The sequence below is a fragment of the Syngnathus leptorhynchus genome, chromosome 8, assembly GCF_054491065.1.
Source record: "Syngnathus leptorhynchus isolate UIUO chromosome 8, UIUO_Slep, whole genome shotgun sequence".
Classification (NCBI taxonomy): domain Eukaryota; kingdom Metazoa; phylum Chordata; class Actinopteri; order Syngnathiformes; family Syngnathidae; genus Syngnathus; species Syngnathus leptorhynchus.
This window is the reverse complement of record NC_141202.1, coordinates 8,027,273-8,045,088: the sequence shown is the minus strand read 5'-3', so window position 1 is coordinate 8,045,088 and position 17,816 is coordinate 8,027,273. Positions and strand designations below refer to the sequence as shown.

At 41.0% G+C, this 17,816-nt stretch overlaps 2 protein-coding genes across 17 annotated transcripts in view; both read left to right on the top strand.

The window, feature by feature from the left end:
- Window positions 1–10,290, top strand: part of ubr5 (ubiquitin protein ligase E3 component n-recognin 5) — a 28,805-nt gene extending 18,515 nt beyond the window's left edge. For 11 of the 15 annotated variants that reach the window (XM_085917890.1, XM_085917894.1, XM_085917898.1 and 8 more), the window contains exons 33-58: window positions 229–389; window positions 854–1,093; window positions 1,246–1,369; window positions 1,630–1,741; window positions 1,843–1,974; window positions 2,380–2,637; window positions 2,762–3,030; window positions 3,204–3,415; window positions 3,521–3,751; window positions 3,912–3,985; window positions 4,068–4,240; window positions 4,360–4,512; window positions 4,907–5,124; window positions 5,330–5,450; window positions 5,594–5,966; window positions 6,088–6,175; window positions 6,256–6,400; window positions 6,605–6,735; window positions 6,941–7,001; window positions 7,170–7,351; window positions 8,030–8,114; window positions 8,198–8,353; window positions 8,782–8,895; window positions 9,049–9,193; window positions 9,306–9,391; window positions 9,552–10,290. In XM_085917890.1, coding sequence (XP_085774016.1) covers window positions 229–389; window positions 854–1,093; window positions 1,246–1,369; window positions 1,630–1,741; window positions 1,843–1,974; window positions 2,380–2,637; window positions 2,762–3,030; window positions 3,204–3,415; window positions 3,521–3,751; window positions 3,912–3,985; window positions 4,068–4,240; window positions 4,360–4,512; window positions 4,907–5,124; window positions 5,330–5,450; window positions 5,594–5,966; window positions 6,088–6,175; window positions 6,256–6,400; window positions 6,605–6,735; window positions 6,941–7,001; window positions 7,170–7,351; window positions 8,030–8,114; window positions 8,198–8,353; window positions 8,782–8,895; window positions 9,049–9,193; window positions 9,306–9,391; window positions 9,552–9,764 — 4,257 coding nt within the window. In that variant the 3' untranslated portion in view covers window positions 9,765–10,290. The remainder of the gene's footprint in view (window positions 1–228; window positions 390–853; window positions 1,094–1,245; window positions 1,370–1,629; window positions 1,742–1,842; window positions 1,975–2,379; window positions 2,638–2,761; window positions 3,031–3,203; window positions 3,416–3,520; window positions 3,752–3,911; window positions 3,986–4,067; window positions 4,241–4,359; window positions 4,513–4,906; window positions 5,125–5,329; window positions 5,451–5,593; window positions 5,967–6,087; window positions 6,176–6,255; window positions 6,401–6,604; window positions 6,736–6,940; window positions 7,002–7,169; window positions 7,352–8,029; window positions 8,115–8,197; window positions 8,354–8,781; window positions 8,896–9,048; window positions 9,194–9,305; window positions 9,392–9,551) is intronic. The other 4 variants (XM_085917897.1, XM_085917904.1, XM_085917901.1 and 1 more) reach the window with 3 other exon arrangements.
- Window positions 10,291–10,654: 364 nt separating this feature from the next.
- Window positions 10,655–17,304, top strand: LOC147052251 (protein LYRIC-like). 2 transcript variants are annotated; one of them, XM_085919033.1, is made up of 13 exons: window positions 10,655–11,383; window positions 11,572–11,694; window positions 12,576–12,651; window positions 12,987–13,169; window positions 13,615–13,665; window positions 13,776–13,919; window positions 14,174–14,245; window positions 14,322–14,390; window positions 14,498–14,631; window positions 15,346–15,459; window positions 15,785–15,919; window positions 16,309–16,426; window positions 16,527–17,304. In XM_085919033.1, exons 1-13 carry the CDS (start codon window positions 11,051–11,053, stop codon window positions 16,589–16,591), a joined length of 1,617 nt encoding a protein of 538 aa, XP_085775159.1. In that variant the 5' UTR covers window positions 10,655–11,050; the 3' UTR covers window positions 16,592–17,304. The 2 variants fall into 2 exon arrangements, with proteins under 2 accessions (XP_085775159.1, XP_085775160.1); XM_085919034.1 differs by lacking the exon at window positions 14,322–14,390.
- The last annotated feature ends 512 nt before the right edge of the window (window positions 17,305–17,816 follow it).

Sequence of the window (17,816 nt, the reverse complement as noted above, 5' to 3'; positions counted from 1 at the left end):
TTTGCTCATTACTTGAGGTTTGTTCCCACCTCCACCATGAATGCGTTGACTAAGATTCTGGATACAGTCCACTTTATCAAATGATGCCTGAGAACCGTACAACAAATTTCCCCCAGCCATATTACTTGTTACTTAGTGAAAAGCGAATGATTTTGTGAGCCATTGACTATAACAATCAAATTAATTTCTGAAAGCGGCACAGTATTCATTGTCTTTTCCTTGTTTCAGTTCATAGACACTTTACTTGGTACACTGGTGAAGGAGCTCCAGAACAAGTACACTCCTGGTCGAAGAGAGGAGGCGGTCAATGTCACGAGGAGGTTTCTACGCTCTGTATCTAGAGTATTTGTAATTCTCAGTGTGGAAATGGCCTCATCCAAGAAGAAAAAGTAAGACCTCCACATATAAGCGAGGAAGCAATTTGTATTGATCTATTCCTTTATTTTTACCGTAGTACAGTACAACCCACTCCACTGTGGCTTCCGGCTTTGCGGTCCCGGTATTATTTTTTATTTTATTTTTTTACACCAAATATGTAAATGTTAATAATTTTGTATTTTGACTGTCTGCCAGATATAAAAGAACCACAGCTAGCGAGCAGCTGCCCATGACCACAATATATCTGTTATTCATTAATTTTTATTAAGGTCACAAGAAAGCAAAAATCAAAGTGTCGTTAATGCGATAACAGACCGAGGATGAATTTCTATAACATGGATTTCACTTATTGTGGGGGTATTCTGGAACTTACCCCTTGCGGTGGAGGTGGATTTACTGCATATATGTTTACTCAAGGTTGTTAATGAGATATCCCGCTGATATTTGTAACCCCAATTATTTTTGTTTTTTTCAGCAACTTCATTCCCCAACCTATTGGTAAATGCCGTCGTGTTTTCCAAGCGCTTCTACCCTATGCTGTAGAGGAACTCTGTAATGTGGCAGAGTCACTAATTGTTCCAGTGCGAATGGGCATTGCAAGACCTACAGCCCCATTTACTTTGGCTAGTACAAGTATTGATGCCGTCCAGGGCAGTGAGGAGCTGTTTTCTGTTGAACCACTTCCTCCGAGACCTTCACCCGATCAATCTAGCAAGTGTGTTGATTTTTTTTTTTTCTTCCAATGTGTGTCTTAAATGAACTTGCAAGCAAACATTTTTTTCTTTATGTAATCTAAAAAAAAAAAAAGATGGCAGAAATCCACAAAAATATATTTTTAAATATTTTTTTCCCCTCCCATTTTTCCAGCTCTAGCCAGACCACTGCTTCTTATATTATTAGGAACCCCCAACCACGGCATAGCAGCCAGTCTCAGCCTGTCAGAGGCAGGGATGAGGAACAAGATGACATTGTTTCTGCAGATGTGGAAGAGGTGGGACTTTTAAATCATTAAGGCAAAGGTTAACAGAGCATGCATTTTTTTCTCTCTCCTTAAGGACTGAAACTGTTTGAATTCTTTACTTTAAATGATGTCATGAAATCAGTTCGCCAGATCAAGTAGTGCTGATCTCCCATCAACACATTAAAGCAAATTCTTTTCTGTCTGAAATTATTATTTCAAACTTATTAAATTCCACAGTATATGAACAGTAATTTGGAACATCCTGTACTTATGTTGTGCTCATCACTCAGGTTGAAGTTGTTGAAGGAGTAGCAGGTGAAGAAGACCATCATGATGATCAAGAAGAACAAGGAGAGGAAAATGCGGAGGCAGAAGGGCAACATGATGAGCATGATGAAGATGGTGCGACATAGATTTTTGGGAAGGGTTTTTTTTTCTTAAGGGGATTTTTTTGGGGGCAGTTGAAGCTAAAGTTTTTTCCTGTCTGTGCTTATCATTCTCAGGTAGTGACATGGAGCTTGATCTTCTCGCAGCGGCTGAAACGGAGAGCGACAGTGAAAGTAATCATAGCAATCAGGATAATGCGAGTGGCCGTAGGAGTGTTGTCACAGCAGCCACAGCTGGCTCTGAAGCAGGTTGGGTTTCATTTATGTTTGCATGACCTAAATAGCCCATTTACATAGTCCATGGTCTTTCCCTGTTTGTTTTATAAGTGATCAGCCATCTTTGAAGACTCACACTCTTTAGTAAATATAAAAACACAGGTATCAAGTTTCCTATGGATTATGGAATTTGATATAATACATTTCCAGGTCTAGAAAAGTATGGGAAATGGAAACCATTGTGTGGAAACACTTTTTAAAATGAAAGCTGATCAACAGTGTACTGTTTAGATATTTATCATTGTGATATCAGAGTGGGCCTTGCAAGTGATCTGACTCTAACATGTATCCCTGCCTGTAAAATGACCGAAATGAAAATACAGTGCAGAATAATACTCAAACCACTAACTTCATCTGTTTATATTTTTAATTTTAAAGGTGCCAGCAGTGTCCCTGCCTTCTTTTCAGAGGATGACTCCCAGTCTAATGACTCCAGTGACTCAGACAGCAGCAGCAGTCAGAGTGACGATGTTGACCAAGAGACATTTCTATTTGATGAGCCTCTGGAAAGGACAACTAATGCATCCCACGCCAACAGTGCAGCTCAGGCTCCTCGATCCATGCAGTGGGCTGTTAGAAATACCCCCAGCCAAAGGGCTACTGGGAGTGCTGCCCCCAGCTCCTCAACATCAGCTGGTCAGTGAATTATTATTATTATTTTTTTTTTTGCATGAATACATTCTTCAGTGGTTGTTTTAGTTAAGTGTGTGCACCAGCAGACACATCCTGTATGTTAATATGGACACCTCCTTGTTAACAGCGAGCTCCACTGGACTCATATATATCGACCCAACCAACTTGCGTCGCTCGAGTGCAATCAGCTCCAGCGCTGCTGCAGCAGCGGCAGCTCTGGAGGCCAGCAACACCAGCAGCTATCTGACATCTGCGAGCAGCCTCGCCCGGGCCTACAGCATTGTCATTCGGCAGATCTCAGATCTAATGAGTTTGATTCCAAAGTACAACCATCTTGTCTACTCGCAGTATCCTGCCTCTGTGAAGCTAACCTATCAGGATGCGGTCAACCTGCAGGTGAGCTATAGCAATTCCACCAATTGTTAAATTTCTAAATGTTTCTACTTGAGAAATTTCCTTTCCCCGCGGGTGGTTCTGGAACACATCTCCAGCGAAAAATGAGGGATCCCTGTATATTCTTTATTAGACTCCCTTATATTAAACAAGACAAATGTTCTCTGTCTTAAAAGAACTATGTTGAGGAAAAGTTGATTCCCACCTGGAATTGGATGGTGTCCATCATGGATTCCACTGAGGCACAGTTGAGATATGGCTCGGCTTTGTCATCTGCTGGAGACCCGGGTCACCCCAGTCACCCGCTCCACGCCTCTCAACATTCCGCTCGACGGGAACGCATGACTGCTCGAGAGGAAGCCAACCTCCGCACCCTTGAGGGCCGCAGGTAAAATTCCATGAATGCAAATCTATCAGTCGCAGTTAATCTTGCTGTGATTTTTGAGCAATTGGTTGTAGTTTAGTAAGGATGTTGTCACTCATTCTGTTTCAGGAGAGCAGCCACTCTGTTGACAGCTCGCCAGGGCATGTCTGCACGTGGCGACTTCTTGAACTATGCCTTGTCACTCATGCGCTCCCACAATGATGAGCACTCGGATGTGCTTCCTGTGCTGGATGTCTGCTCGCTGAAACACGTGGCATATGTTTTCCAGGCGCTTATCTACTGGATTAAGGCCATGAACCAGCAGACCACTCTAGAGACCCCACAGATTGATAGAAAGAGGTAACTCCTGAGTGCACATTAATTTGCTTTTGAAACTAAATATTAACATCTGGTTTTTCTGTGCCTGAGATCTGTTCTCCTGTTTCAATGTCTTCCTCTTTGGTTTTAAAATTGTACCACACTTTAACACATTGTTGTTCAAATTCATGTCTCTATGCAGGAATAGAGAGATTTTAGAATTGGGTTTGGACAATGAGGACTCTGAACATGAAAATGATGAGGACACCAATCAAAGTAAGACACATAAATGTGCACATTTTCAGAAACCATGTTATGTTTTTGTGGCCTGCCTAACAATGAGGTTGTCTTGCTCCAGGTTCAAATTTACAGGACAAGGATGAAGAAGCTGTTCCTGCTGAGACCGGTCAGAATCATCCTTTCTTTCGTCGCTCGGATTCAATGACCTTCTTGGGATGTATCCCACCTAACCCATTCGACGTTCCCTTGGCTGAGGCTATTCCATTGGCAGACCAACCTCACCTCTTGCAGGCAAGAATTAGTGCTTAGTCATTGTGCAGGGCACATCCATTCAGAATGATTATTCAGTTTCAGATGAGAGTATTTGTAGCACTTGCAAGATAAGTCTTCCTTATACTTATCCTTTTCAGCCTAATGCAAGGAAGGAGGATCTGTTCGGGCGACCTTCTCAAGGCTTGTACTCCTCCTCCTCTTCCATGGTAACCAAAGGTCTGGCTGAGGCAAACGTGGACAGAAACTGCCTGGAGGTAAACTTGGGCACCTCTCTACCCTCCCCCTCTCAGGTATAACCACTCCCTTCACATGGAAAAACAGGTGGGCAGCTGTGTTCTAATATTCAGGGATGAGAATTTTCCACTGGTAGGATTCCAGAATTTTTCAGCCCAAAAATGACCATTCTCAAGAAACATGATTATCGATTAGTTGATCGCCATTGATTCTAGCGATGCTAAAATGCTCGTAAGTCAAATGTTCTTAACTAATACAAAAATGAAATGTAACGTGGACGGACTCCTTCTTTATGATGGCTATATTGTATGTTCTATTGCCCAGTCATTCAAATTGATATTAGAACACTAGCTTTTGCTTGCTTTTTTTCCCATTTACATATTGCCATTCTTTCACCAACACACTGACATCTCAGAGCACAAGACTACATTAAATCCCACTAACCCACAGGTCCTGCCCACTAAGATGTCTTACTCAGCCAACCTGAAGAATGTGATGAGTATGGAGACTGCTCAGCCGACTTCTGAGAACCAGTCCCTTCCAGACCAGGAGCTGGAAGCCTCAAAAGGTGGCCCTTCACCCCACGACCTTGCTGCTCAGCTGAAGAGCTGCCTGCTTGCTGAGATCGGCCTCACTGAAAGTGACGGGCCGCCTCTTCCGTCATTCAGGTAGCATTCACCTTGTTTTCATGCCAATGTAATGCAGGAGATGCAAAATATTCATACCTGACATGACATGCTGCAGTTGCAAAAACAAATCATGTCTGTTGACTGCAAGCAATAATTAGTAATGAGCCTAATTTCAGTTGTTCACTTTGGCATCATTTAATGTCGTCAGAACATTGACACTCGCTATTTGCCTTACTGTGTGCAGACCTCATTGTAGCTTCATGGGGATGATGATTTCACATGACATGTTGCTTGGACGCTGGCGTCTGTCACTGGAACTGTTTGGTCGTGTCTTCATGGAGGATGTTGGGGCTGAGCCTGGATCGGTACTTATTATGTTGCTTTTATTTTTGTTTTTTTTATTCAAATGATCAAAGCGTTATTACCTGTCAGTTCATTGAAACCTTTAGTGATGCCTTAGAATAACTGCAGTGTAATGATATATATAAATATTATTTTTGTATTTTAGATTCTCACTGAGCTTGGTGGCTTTGAGGTAAAGGAGTCAAAGTTCCGCCGAGAGATGGAGAAGCTAAGGAACCTGCAGTCCCGAGACTTGGCGTTGGAAGTTGATCGGGATCGAGACCAGTTAATACAACAGACCATGCGCCAGTTGAACACTCACTTTGGCAGGAGGTGCACAACCACACCAATGGCTGTACACCGAGTAAAGGTCACGTTCAAAGATGAGCCGGGCGAGGGCAGTGGCGTAGCCCGTAGCTTCTACACAGCTATTGCGCTGGCACTCCTCTCCAATGACAAGCTGCCCAATTTGGACTGCGTGCAAAGTGTCAGCAAGGGCATGCAGGCCAGCAGTACGTGTCATCACGATTACAATTCAAGTATGAAATTACAAAGAAACTATACTGTATTTTGGAACTTGAGTTCATTCTTGCATACTGAGCCGTTACTGAGATTTCAAATGAACTCAAAAGTGAACTTTTTTTTCTCTCGCTTGTTTAGATCTAATGCAGCGTCTAAGAAACAGAGATCGGGAAAGAGAGAGGAGAAGTGGAGGTCTACGACCGGGCTCCAGGAGAGACCGGGACAGGTGATCTCTTAACTACGTGGCCACAAGTATGGAATTAAAGCCATGCTTGCATGTATGTTACATGTGTTTGTATGTTACAGAGACTCTAGGAGACAACTATCCATAGACACCAGGCCATTCAGACCATCATCAGAGGGCAACCCAAATGACGAGCCTGACCCACTGCCTGCCCATAGACAAGCTTTAGGAGAAAGACTTTACCCACGTGTTCATGCAATGCAACCGGTAGGTCACAAGAAACCTTGTCAATTACCAGTTAACATGACGTATTTTTACCACTGCAGCCAGGGGGCGCAGTATGGCGCCCTAGGTGAGGCTTTTGGCCTATTTGGTGCCCACGTGCACCAAATGAGTGAACCCTGTTTTACATAGTTTTATCTTGTATCCAATTCTTTTGAGTACATCCCAAGACTTATTGCTTGTCTACAGGCCTTTGCCAGTAAAATCACAGGCATGTTGCTGGAATTGTCCCCTGCACAACTTCTGCTGCTGCTGGCCAGTGAGGATTCTCTCAGAGCCAGAGTAGAAGAGGCTATGGAGCTGCTCATTGCACATGGAAGGTTAGAATATATTAACCTCTTACACAATACATTCATAAAAACTCTTCAACCAATGCTTAATTTTTACAACAGTAGACAATATTCTTCTGGCTTTGTTGTAAAACTCTAAATTTCTCTTAATGACTAATATCCAAGTTCAACTAAATATCAGTCTTAGAACACAACACTATCCAATGGGACTAACTATAAACTCTGCTTTACACAGGGAAAACGGTGCCGACAGTATATTGGACCTGGGACTTTTGGAGGCTCCAGAGAAAGCACAGGTAAAGGTCTTGTTATCCTTTATGTTCCATGACTTAAAGAGGAAGTCATGTCAAAAATGTTCTTTACAACAATATGTTCAATGCACCCCCACTAGTCTAAACATGGCTTCCTGATGACTATTGTGTTTGTGGAACCATTCACCTATTTTTCTCTTGGGTTTTGTATAGCAACAAGATAACCGCAAGCGCCATGGTTCAACACGTAGTGTGGTGGACATGGAGCTTGATGACCCAGACGACGGGGATGACAACGCTCCACTCTTTTACCAGCCAGGAAAACGAGGCTTCTACTCGCCTCGGCCTGGAAAGAACACAGAGGCCAGACTCAACTGTTTTCGTAACATCGGCAGGTAATGAACATTAGTGGACCATCACATATTTGTGATTTGGCATTTATGAATTCCCCTATTTGTAGACTTTTTTTGTATCCTGTTTTTTTGTTGTTGTTTTTTTATTTTTAAATCAATAAATCACAAATTCTCAATGTAAAATGTGCACAGTCCAAGCAAATACTCTAAGCAAATTTGGCCCTATGAACCACCGCCGTTTCCCACCATCATGGCCACCTAACCACCACTTTGTGCTGTCAAATGTTTGTTTTACACTGGACCACCTACAGTGATTATTCATCAGAATTGTTGTACTATCAGGACTGGTACTGTTCATTAGTTATCTGCGTGCTCACCTGCAAGTTTTTTACTGTATTGTGTTTTTAAGGGCACAGCAATGTTTAAATGTGTTTGTAAGCATGTAAAATGCCATTACAGTCTTGGCCTCTTAGGTTGTGATATGTTTATGGTGTAACTGCGGCCTGCAACTAGTTCAGGGTGTACTCCACCTACTGCCGAAGATCGCTGGAATAGGCTCCAGCACGCCTGTGACCCCTGTGCTACGGAAGATGACTGAATGAATTTTGAACAATTAATTTGCTATCCGTGGTTTGGTTCAGTCCCCGTCTCAGATTCCTGTTGGTCTTCACCGTCAAATTCTTCAGGATTGACTTTTTGATGTGATTATTTTCATGACAGGATACTGGGGTTGTGTCTCCTCCAAAATGAACTCTGTCCAATAACGTTGAATAGACATGTAATCAAGGTCTTGCTTGGGCGAAAGGTAGGCAAAAGCCCTCTTATCGAATAAGATTTTTGACATGTAATTGATTGTACTAACGATAGGTACGTTGTCATTCACTGCAGGTGAACTGGCACGATTTTGCATTCTTTGACCCGGTAATGTACGAGAGTCTTAGGCAGCTGATCCGCCATTCGCTAGCAGGTGAAGCGGAAGCTGTTTTTGCTGCGATGGATTTGGCCTTTGCCATTGACCTTTGCAAAGAGGAAGGGACCGGACAGGTAATGACACCATTAGTATTCTTTTCCCAAAGAAAAAGTTCATCCTAGGTGGTCACACCCACTTAATTTCCAAGTTGAACATGATTCCAAGTTGTCCCCACAAACAATTATTTAGAAATTTGCAGTACAGCACGATTCACTGTACTTCCAAGTATTGTATCCACAGTAAGCTGTGATTGTTACGACATATTTAAATTTCTGTATCTCATAAATGGAGAGTAATTGTATCGACATCATATAGCGTCCAAAGCCCCACATTCACCAATTCACGCACAGACAGTTGGAATGAGCACCATTACACAGCCAGTGCAAGTTAATGAACGCCCCATATTGCTTCCAGGTAACTGTGGATAAGACGCTTGTTAAATCTTAGAATTGTTTTTAATTTTTAGACCTTATTTAACTTGACTGTATTCCACCTGATCTAGGTGGAGCTTCTCTCTGGTGGGGTCAACATGCCAGTAACTCCCCTCAATGTGTACGAATACGTGCGGAAGTACGCAGAGCACAGAATGTTGGTTGTGGCTGAACAGCCGCTCCATGTGAGTCCTTTTCCTTGGTTGTGAATATACCATCAAACAATAAGTGTTTGACCAAACTTGAAAGGTTTATTGTCATTATGTAAAGTAGTGCTGTGGAAAGATTGTCATGTTAATGGGCACGTTTATTCATGTTCTTTATCACATCGATCCAAGGCAATGAGGAAGGGTTTGCTGGATGTACTTCCGAAGAACGCCCTGGAAGATCTGACTGCTGAGGACTTTCGTTTGCTTGTCAATGGTTGCGGAGAGGTCAACGTGCAAATGCTCATTAGCTTCACCTCCTTCAATGACGAGTCTGGTATGTCTGCGCTGTCTGGGTCATGCATCTGTCAGTCATCTTTGTTAACTTGGAACACAGTTCCTGCATGTGTACACTGAAAATACCAAACAAAGACTTGTCTATTCAACAGGGGAGAATGCAGACAAACTACTGCAGTTTAAACGGTGGTTCTGGTCAATAGTGGAGAAGATGAGCATGACAGAGAGGCAAGATTTGGTAAGATCTGATTTATAAATCCCCACGCATGATCGGGCCTAATGACAAGATAGTTTGGAATAAGTAATGCTGAATGAATGGGTTATGCAACGTTGTTTCAGCATCAACAAAAGAGTCTATTTTTATACAATCATTAATCAATCATTTTTCTGGTTATTAGGTATACTTCTGGACCTCCAGTCCATCCTTGCCAGCAAGTGAAGAGGGCTTTCAGCCAATGCCCTCCATTACCATTCGACCTCCAGACGACCAGCACCTCCCCACAGCCAATACCTGCATCTCGCGCCTCTATGTGCCACTCTATTCTTCAAAACAGATACTCAAACAGAAGCTCCTGTTAGCCATTAAGACCAAGAACTTTGGGTTTGTGTAGTTATACAAAAAAAAAAAAGAGTTACAAAAAAAAAGTAAAACATGTTTACTGTTGTGTAATATTTACTTAGCTCCATTTTGTAGATTTATTTTTTGTCTATACAATTTTATTAAAATTCGACATACTGTCGCTATCTCCCCAGTAAATATTTGTGTTGTGAACACAAACTTTTTCTTTTTCTCCAATTTTTATTGGGTTTTTTTCCTTTGTGTTAAAATTAAATGAAAAAGATGTATACAGTCCAGAACATTCCTGCATTGGCACTGTAAAATGTAAAGCCCCACAGCTCTACTCTATTAGCCAAAACGTTTGCTTCCCAGGAATTTAGTCTGACAGAAAGCTGTCTGCCGAAACCCAGCCAAAGATAATGGCAGTAGAGGTATTTAAAAAAAAAAAAAAAGACACTGTGATAATAATTTTCCTTCCCAAGAAAAGTGCTATCACTGATAGTTCACTGCTGCCTTTGTTTTTTTTTCTTGTACAGGGGGAGTAGGGAATTTCAAAATAAACTTGGATGCAAAACGTTTGACATTCTTTTTTTCATGCAGCAAGCAGTTTGTTATAACTCAGGGGTGACTAACCCTGGTCAGGCTCTAGCCACCCCACATCTAAATAAAATATAAATTAATAATAAAAATATATACTAAATACATTATGTGGCAAATCCACCTGTTTCTATCCAGCCCATGGGGTTTCCACTTTTTCATTTATTGGCAACTATAAATGACATAGTGACATCATATATCACACATATATATATTATATATATATATAATATATATTATATATATATTATATATATCGTCAGACCTTGGAAACGTGTAATGGAGTATGACGTTTTTTATGTCTACTCTTTGTACGACATTGAGATTTTCTAACTTCCGGTGTGAATTGAACGCATCACAAATTTGAGAGTGTATCGTTTCTCCTCCTCCTCCAGTCGACTCGAAGCCATATGAGGTGAATGTGGCTTGCTCGTAGTCACAGCAGACACATTTGAGAGCAGAGCTTTACAATTGTATCCGCTTTATTACGGCCTACGAAGCGCATATAGGGTTTGAAAAGATTTGTCGATTCAGCTAGGTTAGCTGATTAGCCATCTAGCTAGCTTGGCTACCTGTCGAGTCGTTAGACTGATGTAGTTAGTGGAAGGAGGTGATGTGTTTAATATTTTCCATCATGTCAAAGTCGTCTCGCTGCTATTTTTAGCCAGCACCGCAGGCTCGGTCCGCTAATAAGGGCGGTTTTTAGTTGTGAATCGTTGGGAAGCTTTGTTAGCCATTCACATGATTGAACAGTGGAGGGACGCGGCCTCTCAGCAGGCCGAGCAGCTTGTATCTCGTGTGAATGAATTGCTGTCCAAAGGCCAGGATTTTTTGCGAGCACAGCTCGGCGTGGATCTGGCGATCAAGCCCGAACTCATTCCGCCATGGGTGATACTCGTTGCGGCGTGCACCGGCTTCGTGCTGGTCCTTGTAATATGGGCCTCGATGTGCCAGGCTCTCTTCAAGAAACGGCCTACGATCACCGTTGTGGAGGACAACGTCGAGGTTAAACGAAGTGCCAGTAAATCAGTCAAATCAGAGGAGCCGAAAAAGAAGAAGAAAAGGACAGAAAAGGCACGTAAATAGACCCGCTCTTCCCATTTCAATGACAATGGTACTCTCACCAAAATTAGCTGCTAAGCTAACGTTACCAACCAGAATTCAGTCGGACCCACCCAATGGTCCTATGAAATACAAAAACTGTATTCATCTTATTTTACATTTGGCGAAACGTTTTGTGTCGTTCTGTATTTTGTCTTCAGAAAGCTCAGCCAAACGGGAGAGCTGTCACTGAGGAGGTGCAGGAAGAAGCGGCCATAGTTGAAGATAAAGTGCCACATCAACAGCCACCTCCTTCACAAACCAAGAATGAAAAAACTGATGAGGTAATTATCCGACCCAACCCATGTAAGTTAACTCAACCTGCTAGTTTGATCCCTGTTTCGATATTATTGTGAGCCACATTACACTCTAAAGGTTTTCAAATGGACGCATGTTAAATACACCCACTCACACTTTACAATTCCAAAGATCATTCGTTTAACACTGTCAAGAGTAATCAACACTACCTCTGAAAAGTGTTTCTAATTTCAACATGACCTGCAAAGGGCAAAATGTCCCCTAGATTTCTCAATATGACGCTGCACTGCATCAAATCCACAATGTCGTGCAACATACCTAACCGTTTGTTAATGCCAGTGGTCTCGAAGTTGTTCTACACAATGGAAAATTATAATCATTGATGAAGCATAAACATGACAATTGATAATGGTGAGAAAATGTGTGCTGTAAACTTTACAGTGTAAAGTAGTCAATGTCTTGAGCTGGCATGTATGCATTTAATTGATCGTGTGAAAAGGAAAGTGTCTGGTGTGAAATGTGTGTGTTACCCTTCAGTGAGGTAACCACAGCAGCTGCGCGTGTTGGGTTTCAGCGTTAACTGTAACCTGCAGATGCTGCAAACACTCACCCAGTCGGCTGAGGTCAAAGCAATTCTATCCATACTACCTCCATGATAGCATGAAGTAGCAACCGGTCAAGAAGGTGTTAAATATCAGTGTATGGACTAGTGTAGATGTACTTACAACTTGAGAATTATTAAAAGGTTGACTTACCCTGTGCATGTAGTTTCACTTATAAATAAACTTGAGTATGCTTCTTTCGTTGCTTGCTGATGAAATCTGCTGCAGCTCAATGTGTTGTAGATCATTTCCCGATAAAATTGCGCTAGTTCTTCTGGTAATTATGTCCATTTCTCATCTTCTAGACAAAGAAGTCCAAAAAGAAAGCCAAACAGCCAGTGAAGGAGACGGTGACTGCCGTTGGAAAGGAGCCGGAGGAAGGTAAAATGTCTTTTTTTTTTTTTTTTTCCCCCATATTGATTGCGTTCAGACAAGAAGTTTCACCATATGATAATGTGAATGTCTAACATGTTTTCAACCTAATGCTATGCAAGATGGAGCAATCATCATCAATCGCTTTACCTTATGTTTATTCTTAAGATTGTAGTTATCAGGTTTGTAGAGCTGCTTAATGAAATACTTTGTCAAGGCAGATTTGTTTCAAAGGGGGTTTCTCATGATGTATAGGCAAGTGCATTTTCAGTGGAGGGTTGTCTTTCATCATACTCCCTTATGGACAACTCTAAATACAAATTTGTAACTTATTCCACATTCAGGGACCTGGGAGACAAAAGTCAGCAACAAGGAAAAACGTGAACAACGCAAGAAGGACAAAAATTCCAGTGATGGCTCTGCCAGTCCTGGTGGAGGTGGTGGTGGCAGCACCCCTGTGAGCATTACTCCAGAGCAGCGTAAGGCTCCAGCAGCCCCTGCACCTGCCAACCAGAAGAAGAAAAAAGGTTTGGATTTTCATGAAAGTTGCACTTCTTTCACAGAGTTCATAGTCCAAAGTTTGAACATCACAGTGGTCAACGGACAAACCTTCCAATCTATGTCTTTTGGATTGGGTGGTGTTTGGATTTGAATGACTCTGGTTCTAAACGATTCTCGATACTGATCCTCTTTGGGGGCTGGGTCAAAAATGTTTGCATGGTTTCAACTAGGGCTGTCCCATCTGGGGTCTACATCAATGGATGGATACTTTATTGATCCCCAGGGAAAATTTGGATTTCCAGAAGCATTTATAACCGCAGAGTGGTTATATAAAATAAACAGATTAAGAGAATAGATTGCAGTTGTCCGATAGTGCTGAGCATTGACTTAATGTTTTCTTTTATTAGACACATTTATGCAAGTGTACATTGTATTTTTTTCACTTTGCTCGATTTTTGTTTTTCCTGTCAGGGGAGTCATCGAAAGTCACAGCAGAGAAGATTAATGCTGCCGTATCTCATGGTAATTATCAGTGCAATGGATGTTAACACTGGTATCTTATTCAAGATTGTAACTTTATTGCATGTTTGTGTATTCTTGCCGACTACCACACCTTTCATTGTTGCTATCAGTTAACAAGTGTGAGGCACCATCAGTAGCAGCAGGTGTAGCTGACAGTCAAGGGGTCAAGGTTCCTCACACTGTTGCTCCAAAGAATCAAGGCCCTAGGACCGCCACAAAAGACCCAACGCCACTGTGGAAGAGTGACATTGATGGTAAAATGAAGAAACATTATTTATTTTAATCATAAAAATATTTGTGGCTATTTTTAGCTGAATTTTGCCAACTTTTGAAAAACATCTGGTAATTTATTCAAGTTTTGAAATGGTCAGCCTCACATTCGAGGAAGCAATATAAACTCAGCAGTGATAATTTGCCCACTTCACCATTTGGATAATAGGTAATAGCTTCAGCCATTTGTCAGCATTCATATGTAAAATACACTGTTGTTGTCCCCCCTCCCACTTAGATTCATGGACTGTGATTGACCGTGTTCCAGCTGATCTAGTTTCCTTTACTAAACTGGGTGTTGGCACTGCTGGTAAGTGAAATGCATTTGCAGTTTCTCTTCCCATTGTAGGGAAAACCCTGAGATACATGGGGTATCATTTGTTCAGATCCACTCCTGGGGGATAACGCCCCATGGCTCAGTCAGCCCAAAGCAGATAATGAGTGGTCCGGATTCAGTAAGAATTGTCAATATTATTCTGATATCCACCTTTTCTCTACTGTTAAGCATGCACTCACTTGCCCATATTTACTCCACTTGTTTTTTTATTTTATTTCGATTCAGATGGTGGATCAGCAGATACCAGCTCCGACTGGAATGCGCCCTCTGAAGTTTGGGGTAACTATGAGGCGCCGACCCCTGTTCACGAACAGCCTCCAAGTGAGCCCGCTAAATCAAATCTACAGAGTGGAGCTGCTGTAAGTAAGACCGAGCAGAGCCCTAGAAACGTTTGAAACAAAACCTATTCTAGATGCTTCCTGAGGGTGTTGGACCCCAGGTAGCTCCTAGTCCTCCTTTTCTGCCTGAAAGCTCCTAATATCTCAATATATAAAAGCATCTTAATTCAAGAAGTGAATCAAAATGTCGGACTATTTGGATACAACAGTGCTTGCTTTTGGAAAAGAATACGTTTTCTTTTAATCAACATCCTGAATATATTTGGGAATTATATATATCAGTATGGCGTCATTGGAATCCAAATTTAAGTAGTAAATTTTAACTTGACCAGCAGATGGCGCAATCATATTGGTCTTTTTTTTTCTATGTGCAGCTGTTCTGCTGTGGTAAAATCATAAAAATATGCTTATTTTTAAAACAAATAGATGTACTGATGGATTCTCAAGAGGAAGTCTTTCTTGCTTAACTCAGTTATGTCAATTAGTGACTTGGGGTGGGAATTGGTCATATTCAGGACAACCAGTTCTGTCCATCCTTTTGTTGATCCCAGGTTCTAAAATACTTGGTTACTAATGTTATGCCTGCAAGCTTCAGCTTCCAGAGAATTCTCTTTTGAAATATTTGTGTCTCATCAGTTTGCTTTTAATATGTAATGCATGTACACGGGTGGATTGCTTCATGTCTGCTGGTTTTGAGTGAAGCCTCTTCAAATGTACCGGTTATGTTTTCTACAGGAGGAGGATGATGATGAAAAGGAAAATGGAGAGGCAGCTTCTGATGGAGCTGCTAAAAATAAAAAGAAGAGGAAGAAAAAGAAAAAGGCAGCTGAGGAGGGAGAACAAGCCCAGGTACGTGCCTTTCGAAATGTCTTGGGCATATGAAAAGTAATTGCACCTAAGTCTGTGTGTATTTTTTTTTTTCATGTATAGTGTGGTTGAGTTGTTTTCCAACTCTGACATGTTAAAATGTTACTTTCAAAATAATGCCTCCACATTAAAAGGCAGTTGGAGGCTTTCATTTTGAAAATGAAACAACTTGGAAATCTCCAGCATCACTAAAGAGAATGTTTGACTTTTTTCATATTCAGGGGTGGACATGTAATTTCACTTTATTGTATTTATTTCAACACAAGCTTGTTAAACACGCTAATTCTAACTGCCTGCCCCTGCTTAGCATGAAGTTCCAGAGATGAAGGTAGAAGCTGCATCCCTATTGAAAGATGAAAAGGAAAAAGAAAAGGAGAAGAAGAAGAAGAAGAAACCGAAGCAGCAGCCGCCTGCTCAGGAGCAATCTGCTGCTGCTGTCGAGGTTGGTGGCACTGAGATTTTGGGTCATATCACGTGACGCGAAGTATACACAATGTTTTGTGCACTTTGTAATTTATTTCATTTTTCCATAATGTTATGTAGGATGGACATCATTGAAATTTGAGTAATACTCCGCTTTATATTGTTTATCAATCTGGTGCTTTAGCTGTGCTTTATCAGTAGCTTTTTTAATGTAAATTAAATCGTCTTACAACTACAACATTACGGTAAAATAATACCAATATTATCAGGAACAAAAGAAATAGTTTGAACAAATCATCACTCCAATGTCAAAGAGTCATTTAGTACAAAAGTAAAATTGAGAAATGACAAATGTATAGAAAGGTAAAAGGTGCAAAATAACTTTGAAGTATTCTATTTGCATCGTAGGTGAAATTGGAGCGACCAGTGAAAGACAGCACATCTCAGAAACCTCTTGCCACACAAGTGCCACTGAAGCAACCCGAGAAACATACCACTGCTCTCCTTCCTGCTCCAGCACAACAGCGTGAGTACAATGACCTGACCACTTTGCATTTACTCTTAAAGGGTAATAATGCCCAAACTGCTGGGTTTTTTTTTCCCCATTTGGGTTTTTTTTTTAATAGAAAAACCAGAGGAAAGTCAGGCCGCCAAGGTGTCAAAGAAGAAGAAGGCAAGAAGGGAGACATGAGTCGACTTTGCAGTCTCAACCATATGCAAACGACTTGACATCCTGATTATGCAACAACTTTTAAAGAAAAGAACTCTGACCTACCCTCAACTAAATGGACTTATCTTATTAAAAATCATGACTTAAAAAACGAGAACGTTTTACACTGTCATTAGGTCATGGAAAAGTGACCCTAGAAGCAGCTTAATCTAATGTCATGCTTTGTCAATTAATTTTTAAACATGCTTTTGATACGGTCTTGTAATTCTTTTGATTGAACTAAGTGAAGGAGCTAGTCATTAGAAATGTAGATGTTAAGAAATTGTCGTGGTGACTTTTGAGGTTACTCAGCATGACATGCTGAACCGGCCTTTTGTTTTGTCAGCTGTACAGTGAGTGAAGAAGCTCAGATGTTAATTTGGACATTTTGGCTAAGCGGTGCTTGAACATGTCTATTCTGTACTTTTCATGGTCTGTGGGATTCCAGCAGACTCTGTCCATCCGGTTTATTAGGTAACTTGTCTGTTGTGCTGAGACTTTGGATCTTTTGCGGTTTTTACACCATATGCTTTGTTGCCGCAGTTATGTTGGACCCACTGATTGAAGATGCGCCATGTCTTCAACCTGTCTCTGACTTTCCAGCTGTAGTCAAGTCTCAAAAGTCTTTTGTAAAAAAAAAAAAATAATAATGTTTGTAATAAAAGTAAAGCGGAAGCCATATGTTAAAAGACCAACATTACTGTGCACTGTTATTTTTAAACCCCCATTTCTGTTATTGATAGAATGCGGCTTGCCTTTTTTAAGAGTGTTAAGTGTTACAGACTATTCAAAGACATTATTTAATATCAAAGAAAAGGCAAGTAAATAAATAGTTTCTAAGCAAATGTATAAGTAAACAATCCAAATTTACACAATCATGTAAAAAAGCAATTACTCTCTAAAGTGCGTAACTGGTTGAAATCAAGCTTTGGTGATAAATGGTAATTGATCTTTAATCACTATAGAGAAATTTTGTCCCACTCTTGATTCCAGAACTGCCAGTTTAAGGTCATACCAGAGGATCAATTGGATTTATAGCTAACTCGAGTATGTGAGTTGAAGTCACACACTGATAATTTGTCTTAATTTTTAGCATTTTATAGCAGAGAACAAAATTCATAAAAGTGCGGGTTCCTCTGTGAATTAAAATAATTTGTCATGCTTCAGCCAAATGTTTTACTTTGAAAGCCGGAAGTTGTATTAACCA

Coding starts and splice junctions, on each gene's coding strand:
- LOC147052251 (XM_085919033.1), top strand. CDS start 11,051: ATGATTGAACAGTGGAGGGACGCGGCCTCTCAGCAGGCCGAGCAGCTT. Junction 11,384..11,571: donor AGAAGAAAAGGACAGAAAAG/GCACGTAAATAG, acceptor TTTTGTCTTCAG/AAAGCTCAGCCAAACGGGAG. Junction 13,920..14,173: donor GTGGAAGAGTGACATTGATG/GTAAAATGAAGA, acceptor CCTCCCACTTAG/ATTCATGGACTGTGATTGAC.